At 41.0% G+C, this 10,026-nt stretch overlaps 1 protein-coding gene across 2 annotated transcripts; it reads right to left on the bottom strand.

Moving 5' to 3' along the window:
• Positions 1-668: 668 nt before the first annotated feature.
• Positions 669-7,063, bottom strand: fsta (follistatin a). 2 transcript variants are annotated; one of them, XM_084552338.1, is made up of 6 exons: positions 6,921-7,063; positions 5,510-5,707; positions 5,103-5,321; positions 4,724-4,948; positions 3,924-4,154; positions 669-1,888 (listed from the first exon to the last, which is right to left on the bottom strand). In XM_084552338.1, exons 1-6 carry the CDS (start codon positions 7,009-7,011, stop codon positions 1,800-1,802), a joined length of 1,053 nt encoding a protein of 350 aa, XP_084408464.1. In that variant the 5' UTR covers positions 7,012-7,063; the 3' UTR covers positions 669-1,799. The 2 variants fall into 2 exon arrangements, with proteins under 2 accessions (XP_084408464.1, XP_084408465.1); XM_084552339.1 differs by having other exon boundaries at positions 5,516-5,707.
• Positions 7,064-10,026: the final 2,963 nt, after the last annotated feature.

Here is a 10,026-nt window from a genome sequence, read left to right as displayed (position 1 = left end):
AAAAGATTTGTTAAACCTTGCTAATTTTCCCAGATGTATAATTCATTCATTCATTCATTTTCTGTAACTGCTTGTCCACTGGAGGGTTGCCAGCCTATGCCAGCTGTCATTGGGCATGAGGCAAGGTGCATGTTGGTCAGGTCTCCAGTCCAAAGCAGCGAATGTGTAATATTTAAGCTTCTATTTATATAAAGAGATGATGTATTAATGTTAAAAATGCATTTTTTTGATCAGTGTTCGCAGTTTTTATGGAGCAACTGATTGGCTGATGCACTTTAAAGGTCTACTTTACAGTATGTAGGCTCATGTTCAGTGTTTCATGGAACATATTGTATCAAGGGTGGAGAATGTGGATAAAAGAAATCTTTTTTTTTTCAGATAAATGACATTAATACTTTATCAGAACGATTAAATAATGAGTCCACACTCACAACGCTGCAGCTAATACACCTTGAGATATAAGATTTATTCCCAATTCTGTATCCAGAATTGTAAAAGTCTCTGACATTTCATCTTGAAGTATAAAACATATCGGGTTCCGTTTTCTGGATTTAGATTATCTTTAGGGCCATCTTTTCCTTCAAATGAAACTCACACACCGATGTGTTGATATGTCTGAATGAACTGACGCGTCATTCGCCAATAAAGTGCAGCAGAGTCAGTTAAAAGTATAAGGAAAAAAACTTTTATTGTTTCACTCTTCATATCTGTACAAATACCATCAAACTTTGTATGTACATATGACATTTACATAAAAAATACAAAACTATATATTCATAACAGAATTTTGTATTTCTCTTGTGATGCTTGAAAATAAAAATGCATTCTTGAGACGAGAAAAGAAAGAACGAAAAGAAACAAAGTGAAGAGATCTGATATAGTGTGTAGAGAGTACTGCAGTACATTAGTCCTAACTCGGCTCTGTGAGAGCAATATGGAGCACGTTGGCAAGAAGACAGCTCACAAATGTTAATGGCACATTGTTTCCAAAAAAAAAAATCAAGTATCGTCCAAAACGTACCTCCGCTCTAACGTGGTGACACAAAGCAAACGCTAACGTCTAATGTGTTGCTGTCTCCGTGCGGAAACAGATCTGATCTAAAGGGCTTAAAAAACCGAAGGAAAATCTAAACACGGGAAAAGAAAAACAAATGGCTCTTTTTTTTTCTTTTCCATTCCATCACTGCTGTGTTGCACCTTTTTTTTTTCTTTTTTTTTAAACGATGCTCTTTTGCAAAAAAAAAAAAAAAAAAAACCATTGAGAGAATCCCTTTGGTCAGTTATCATAGTTGTAAACAAACCAGAAACACATCTGTACATAAAATGATTGATATATTCCCAATAAATAAACACACAGCCTAAACATGCATTTACGTATGTGTGACATAAACATCTGTGATAGAGATTTGACGGGAACAAGCGGATTTTTACAGCTCGGGGGGAATGCAATTTACAGCTTGTAGAGGACTTATACTTACACGGTAACATGACAAATAAATAACACTGTTTTTCTTTGGACAAATATATTTCTTCATGATAAAAAAAAGAAAAAGTAAAAGGGACAACAACAAAAAAAGGGGAAAATGAGTGGTAACACAATATATCATGGTAGATGATAGCCTGACAATGTAAATGTATAAATTATAAAACACACACACAAAAAAAAGTATAAATAAACATCTAGCAGACTGAACTATATGTATACTTCCTTTTTCTTTAAAAAATAAATAAGCATACACATAATGTACAGTATGGACATGATTCCTTGCCCTAGGACTGTTTACCCTAGCGATGGGAGCCTATCCATCCAGTATAGAAGATAAATGGACATAGGCCATGTAGTCTGAGTCCTCATCTTCCTCATCCTCCTCCTGGTCTTCTGTAATGGCTATATGGGAGAATATACGGTAGCTGTTGTATGAATATGGATCACAACAGCGCAGAATATCACTGAATGTCAATAAAAAGCTCACAATAAAGCCACTGGCACACTGCCTCCCTTTTTTCATGCGTGTGTGTATATATATATATATATATATATATATATGATTATGTGTGCACTTCTGTGTGTTTGTGTGTGTGTGTGAGAGGGGTAGTCTGTGTGAATTGGCAGCAACAGTAACTGTGGCATCCCCAATTATACAACAACCATTTACATAATCTAGCAAGTCAGGGCTGCAACATGAGAAACAAGGATGGAGAGGAGGGATGGACGGGAAGCTGGGAGGGGGAGGGAGGCCGGGTGGCGGGTATATAGGGGCACTGGGGCTGACGGTTCCAGTGGCTCGTGGTCTCTTTTGGGCAGGCTCCTGAAAGCGGACGCGCGCACGACACAGCAAAGTGCTCTCTCGTGTCCTCGGATTCGCTAGGTTCTCTTCTCTGATTATTGTTTTAGCTTCTGGCTCAAACGTACAGGCAGGCAGGCAGGGAGGGAGGGAGGGAGGGAGGAGTCTGTGTTCACAGCCTGGCCTTAGCAAGCAGGCCAGAGATCATCAACACAGTTCTGAGGTATTTGCTTTTCCTTTTTACAGAAGAGATTTACACTGGACACGTTTATATATATATATGTATATATATATGTATAAAAAAAAAAAAGAAGAAGAAGCACACAAACGAGCGCAAGAGTGACAATACAAAAAATAAAAATAAAAGAAAACAGGCAGTCCCTCATTAATCCGAATGGATTTGTCATTTATGATAGGAAATGTGGTAGACAACACTGGAAACAGCACGAATGATCAAAGTTAGCTGATAAATGTTTGTTTTTTTCTTCTTCTAATGAGACGATGAAAAAGTAAGAGTTCTACAAGCGCATCCTGCACACTGTATCACATTTATGGTTAGCTCATGAGGTGATCATAAAGTTGGTCCCTTGGATTCCAATTGCACACCTTAGGCACATGTTAAGTTAGTCAGGACAGAGAAACTAGCGCGGAGACGTTCTCCTTAAATAGCACTTGGAATGTAAATGTGATACTTCCTTGAGGCTATCACTCAATTTGATGGTTCACCTCCAGATTTGTGAGCCCACCCCCCGTGAACGCGTCACACTGGCCTACGGACGGGGCAGCCTTACGCGGTCACCTACGTCAAAATCCTTCGTCTCAGTCGCCAACGTGGCACCAATGTTACAATCACCTTATGCACATCATATGAGCGTGTTTAAATGTGTATGCGTCGTCGTACTGACATGTTGGCATGAGTGGTGTTTGTCACAAGAGGCAGTGCATTTTCAGTTGATTGATTACAGCTAAAAGCAACGAAAAGAAAAAAAAAAGAAATAATACAAAAACAAATACACCAATACCAAGAAATTAGCATCGTGACCATGGAATTTACAAGCTGTAAAGGTATGACCACTGTCATAAGAATGAACCGTTAATGATTGAAACAAAATACTGCATTAGATTTTAAGGCAACCTGCTCCTGCAAGTCACTACCATGAGCATAAATGCATCTACCTTTTAAATATTTGGATTGTTCCACTGCAAACAAAATACGCCTCCTCTGTTATTTGAGTTAGTTTAATGAGTTTTCCCAGGCTGTTATGGTCTTCTGACATAGAGTTAGGTTTTTCATTCACCTTTTCTGTTAACTTGATTTGCAGGAGAACTGATTTAAAAAAAAAAAAAACGAAAAAAAAACAACAACAACAAAAAAAAAAAAAAAAGAACACAAGAACAAAAGCCAGCGACAAAGACAACGTCATGCAACTTCTTCTGTTCCCAAGTCCTTTCTGCTTGCTTAAGCTGTGCTTGGATATGTGGCTGGGGTGGGAGCTTGGGGGAAGAGTTGGGGAGGGGAGCACTTTCGGGGGTGTTTTTTGTTGGGAAAGCAACATGGAATATTGTCTTTTGCTTGGAGTAGGAGGGGGTGTTTTGTTTCTTTTTCTTTTTCGTATTTTGCTTTTGTTATTTACTTACAGTTGCAAGATCCCGAGTGCTTGACCTCCAGCAGCACCCCCATAGAACAAGCAGCTTGCTTCATGGCACATTCGCTGGGATATGTGGTGTTGTCGCTGGCACACACCGCCTCGTCCGTCCTGCTCTCCGGACAGGTCTCATCGCACATTGAGCAACGGCCCCGGCCCATCCGGGCGTCCCACAGACACTTCTTCCCCGCGCTGCACTGGATGTCCTCACATGACTTGGCCTCTAGAGGAAGAGAGCAGGATATCATCACGGAAGAAATGCTTGATTAGATGGATTATCACGAATGCTTTTCAAACAGGATCAAATGACTACTGACTTCTGGGAGACTAAGCTAAGAATAAAAACTAAATCCTGTGTAATAGCTTTGGATGTTGTGGTGGGGAACATAAAGTGTCTTAATTAGCATTTTTAACACCACATGACTGACTGTTATCTGGATAAGAATCCATCTGACTCAAAACTTAAAGCATGTCTTCATGGCCCCCAGCACTCTGGTGTTTTGCGCTATTTCTCCCTCCCCCTCTGCTTCCCTCTCTCCCATATGGGATAGTGCTGCCAACATCAGGAAATAATAAGATGTCTATCATTTCTTGAGCAAACACAAGCAACTACCAAACACACACACTCTCTCTGAGACCCCCTCTTCACTGGAATGTTGGCAAAAATGAACAGTGAATTACTGCAGAGCTGGCCAGGAAGAAAATGCACTCAGACAATATTCAAAGTCAGTGGCTGCAGGCGCTCTGAGGGAGTTAAATCTCACGCTTTCACGTCTCTAGCTGCAGACTTACTGATGCATTTTCCCTCATACGCCACTCCAATAGATCTGCCGAGGAGACAGGTAGCCCTTCTCAGGTGACAGGCGCTGGCATAGATGATCCCGTCGTTTCCACACAGATACTGCTCAGGCGACGTGACCTCGGGGCAAATCCGATTACACGTCACACAATATGCGTTATTTGTCTGGTCCACGACGCATGTGGAGCTCCCGGGGCACAAGACGTCACGGCACGTTTCTGGCGAGACAAAGGCATTGAAGGATTTCGTGAAAAAAAAAAAAAAGACATGGAGTAGAAGTGAAAGATAAGAGGAAACCCTGCACGCTGTTTCTTTCGCGTGGCTCTTTGAGGCTCAAAAGTGAGCAGAACTTTAAAAATAATATTTACTTACTCTTGCATTTCCCCTGGTACTGCACGTCCAGGTCGGGGTGGCCTTTACATTTAGCCTTCAGCAGCGCGCATTCGTCTTTGTACGTCTTTCCATCTGAGCCGCATACCGGTCCTTTCCAGGTGATGTTGGAGCAGTCTGGTGCGCACACGCAGCGCGGCTTACTCCTCCTGTTCATCTTGCACCTCTTTCCAGGTCCGCAGTCCACGTTATCGCAGGTTTCTAAAGTAAAAAGTCTGAGTTAGGTGATGCTGATGAGGATCTGGGCTCGTGCGTAAAATGATTCTGGCGCACTATGTGCACACTGAAGGGATAACTTACGCACGTGGTTATGCTAAATCGGATTATCAGTTCGGTTTATTAAACTTCTTGTGTGTGTATTATGAGAGAACGAAGGGAAATGGGTGCACCTCCACCTTTGCAAGGTATGCAATTGGGAGCTCCGCCATTGAAGATCATCCACCTGAAGAGCGTGCTATTGGGGACGTCCTCTTCGGTCCAGGACGTCCCCAATCTTCCACTTCGACAGCACTCCTCCCTGCTCATCCCCGGCATATAGAGCACCTGGCACCTCCCGTTCTTCCCCTGCTGCAACCAGCAGTTCCCAGCTGTAAACAAGAAAACAAAACAAAAAAAAACTCGAGTGTCGCTTGTTGGACGTCTAAAACCGCTGACCCAGACGCACTAGACACATCCAGCCCGTATTATCCGAGGCGCTCCCTCCCTCCCTCCCTTTCGCCCACCCGGCTGTATTTTGTCTGTTTTTTTTTTTTTTTTTCCTTTTCTTTTTTTCGCGAGACTGTTAACACTTGCCTATCCCAACTGTGACTGACAGCCCTTACAATGCAGCCGCAAACCAAAAAAGTAAAGAAGAATCTTTGGAGGGGGGGTCGTCCTTTATTCCCCGAGTCTCCTTGTTAATACTGGACAGAAACTGGAGCGTCTAGACAGTGTTAAATAGCAGCCAATCTCTCTCCTTCACAAAACCACAGATTTTAGGTAGCAGGGCTGAGCATATCGCCGTCTCCACCGCCTCCTGCGTTATCCCAGACATGTACTCACCACATAATGACTTGCGTATTACCTAAACAGTGTAAAGTTTATTTCAAAAATCTAAAACAGAATTCTTCTGCTGTTTCCATGCTACAAAAATATCATTTCATCCAGACAACAGCGGGATGTTTAAACCGACAGAGACACAAATGCTATTTTGTGTTCATGAACTGCTGTGCTTCTTCTATTAAGGGCAGATTTCTATTCAGTCAGTTTGAAATATAAGCCGCGAAACAAAAGTGATGGGTGCAGAAGTCCCTGTGGTCATTTTTTTATTTTTATTTCTGTGTCATAATTAAACATATCAAATAGCAAAAAGCGAATTTTGCACACAATGCTTGAGGAGTGCGTGCGAGAAACATATAAGAAACACGCCCATAAACTCACAGAGAATATTCTGAAGTTCACGAAACACCAAACGCTCACAGTAAAGTATCAAAATGCGCTCAGGTATTATGGAAAGCTGACGCTGCCAACAACGCGGCGTTGCGGCTTTAGTGCGCCTGGCGAGAGCTTCAAAACTTGCCATATAGTCTCACTTTGAAGTGTCCCATATGGCACCTGTTTTATATACGCTTTACGCACGCACAGTCTGATGTGCTGAGAGTTTTGTCAGTGGGGAAGAAGAAGGAACTCACTTTGAAAAGTTTCTCGGTGGAAGCAAGTACCCGAAACTCGCGTGTTCCGTGGCTGACAGCAGCCCAAGTTCCCTTTCTTTCTTTCTTTTTTTTAAAACGCAAAGAATAAAAAGAAATTAATTGAGCTTACCTTGAACTTTTTGATGTTCCATGAGGTGGCAAAGCCATACGAACAAGAGAAAAATGCCCGGGTGAAGGTGGTGTTTCAGCATCCCAAACATGATGGAGAGTCAAAGTAAACCACGTATTTGACACAGGCAGCGCAAAAGTAATCTGCTTAAGGTGGCAGTGTTGAATAAGTGTCAGTCTGAGAATGCAGCCTCTCTTTTTAAATCTATAAGGGGTCTCGGGTTGACTGTCTCTGGTGGGCGGTCTCCACTTCTGTGGGGGTGGGGAGATTTTTTTTTTTTTCTTACCAAAGTTCTTTCAATCCCAATCAGGTGACATCGTTACAAGCAACTTTCTCCGGCCGCAGTGATTGAATATGAACATATTTGTAATATGGCAACAAATTTCGGGATTACGCAGCGCTGCAGTCAAACAAAAGAAAGATGGCAGGACAGAGAAAACCGGAAAACTGATATGAGATTGGTTTTAATTTAGATTAATTTCAATTTAATGATCTTTTTTTTTTTTTCTCTCTATTATCTCATTGCGTCAAAGACTGCTCGCTTTACGCATGGCTTGGGTATGGAGTAACCAAAGCTGTAACCATATAATAATAATAAAAATCATAACCATAATAGTAATAATAATAATAATAATACATTTCTACTAATACTGTATATCAAGGCCTTTATTAATGTGTAATCAAATAGGCCGATTGCCAACGGACATATCAGGGCATACTTTCAGTCCTTCAAATTAAAGGTACTAGGCTACTTGGAGGTAACTGATATTTTTTCCGCCAACTGCAAACAAAAGTGCAAATCTTTTGATGCGAGTTGCCTTTTGGACTATATCCGATCCCGGGCAATAATAGAATTCATACATAGTAGTCCGCAGCCGCACGGCTAATATTAGAACAGACAGTTGTTTGGGTTTCTCTCCCGGGTCAAGCTTTTTAAATATAATCAAACCTGTTTCCGAAGAGGCTTCAGACAGAGAAGCGCGGTGTTGTGTTTCATTGAATGAAATACACTCACCCGCAGACACACGCACACAGGCGCAGACACACAGGCTGAACTCCTTCAGAAGTCCTTGCGCGACCTCTTCAGCGGAATTCTGGTTACAGCTCTCCAGAGCAAAGTGTCTGCTGTGCGAATCAGACACCAGGGAGTTAATTGTCTGTCGGCCAGGCAGAAGACAATCCGATCTCTTCCTTAAATCGTTCCAGTATAACACAGCATCGTTTATCTACAGAATATGGAGAGGAAAAACAAAACACATGCAACCAAACCTCAACATTCTCATTCACGCAGAACTGTGAGCGGTGCAGCTTTAATAAATATCACCTGTGCCTTTTTTGTGTTGTAGATTTATCAGTCTAATGTATTCCATTATTGTTAGTGCACTTTCAATACAAACAACACTTAGCAAATGTATACAAAGCCAGACACACGGGGGAAAAAAATGGGTTTTCCGCAACAGCATAATCAGAACGACTTCCTGTGCCAAAAATAATCACAGGGGCCAATCCATGTTCCAGTCACCTTGGCCCTTCACACATTATTCAACAAAAATAACACTCTTTTAAGGGAACAGATTTTTTTTGTTTTGTTTTTTCGTCCAATGTTATGACATTCAAAATAGAGGTTCTTGCAATCTTATTTATGGTGACCCAGCTGACCCAGCGAAGGATACAGATCCAACAGTAATCAGGTGTAATTCTCCAAATCAAGGGTGCAATCAGCGCAAATCACTAAAACGGTCCAAATACTGGAAATATGGAACCAAAACAAATATTTGGACCCTTAGCTCAGCACTCACTAGCTATTTTTAATCCTCTGGTGACAAATATTTGTATATTTTACCCTTGTTTTAGCCTAGTTTCTCAATGAGCAGTCACCTTACACAAACGGCTTATTAAAATGATTTATAGCTTGGGTCAGGGTAATCAGAGCATTGTGAAATTTTACATTCTCTGGATTAAGACCGGATAGTTCAGCCACAGTTTCTGAAGGAGTAAACATCTGCAGATGAGTTGTTGTGTGATGAATGCAAATTAAGGTGTCTGTAAGCAATAAAATGATTTGTCTGAGAGACACTTTTATAGCCTCATTCTTAAATGCCACACTTGAGGAGGTCTTCTCCTTTACTAAGCTATTTATGATTTTAACAAGCCGAGTAAACCATTACGTAATAAATATTTACTGTTTTTTCCGCTCATTCCATATAGTAAATCAAGGATCTGTGATCTCTAATTTAGTGAACACAGCCATTTAAACAACTTTGATTATAAAATGAACAAAAGAGCCAACTAAAAGGTTTCATATAAACCTCCAAGAAACAGTTTTACATGCTGTACTTGTTCAGGAATGTAAAATTAGCCATTTGAGACAAGCTCCCTTTCAACAAATCAGAGAAGTTCGCACCTGATGCAGAGTTACTGTATGTTCGGCAAATCATCCCGTGTCTAGTGTGACTGATTTGTGAGATCACTGGCTTTGAAGAGTTAAAGTTTCCAAAACACTTCCTGACATGCAAGTACATTTCTGCCTTGCTGTATCAACTTTAAAGTGTTGGCTGGTGTCCTGAAGCCATTAATGGCATAAGGAAAGGGACGACCAGGACTCCATGTCCCAGACTCTGAGCTGAATTTGGTTCAAAAGGACCCATGGAGGAGCAAACGATTAGCGCTGATTGGAATGGTTTGCAGCTATGAGTAAAAATCACTGCCTAAGATTATGGAGCAGCCACTTGATTGGTTGCACGGTGCCACAGGGGAATGACTTTTATTTTGATTTGATACAAAGATGTTGTATAAAAACCCAAATGTTTTGTGGTTGGGTATCTTAAAACAGCATGTCTTGACCATGTGTTTCACTGGTTATTATCAAATGATATAAATTTTAAAAAAAGCATTGTCGTGCCAGTTCATTAATAACGTGTAAACTTAAAGACAATTCTCTTAAAAGTTTCAGAATATGTGCAAAATTCAAAGTTGAGATGCACTGTAAGTAACGCTAAATGTTGTACAGTGTGCACAAAAAGGCCAGTGATGATCCAATTATTTGCTATGACATCATTGTTGATTTCCATGAACCTCACAGCAGTTTGTTAGCAATCATCCAGTT

Source organism: Chelon labrosus (assembly GCF_963514085.1).
Source record: "Chelon labrosus genome assembly, chromosome: 9".
NCBI classification, from domain to species: domain Eukaryota; kingdom Metazoa; phylum Chordata; class Actinopteri; order Mugiliformes; family Mugilidae; genus Chelon; species Chelon labrosus.
The sequence above is the reverse complement of the archived record's forward strand: the minus strand, read 5'-3'. Positions and strand labels throughout refer to the sequence as shown.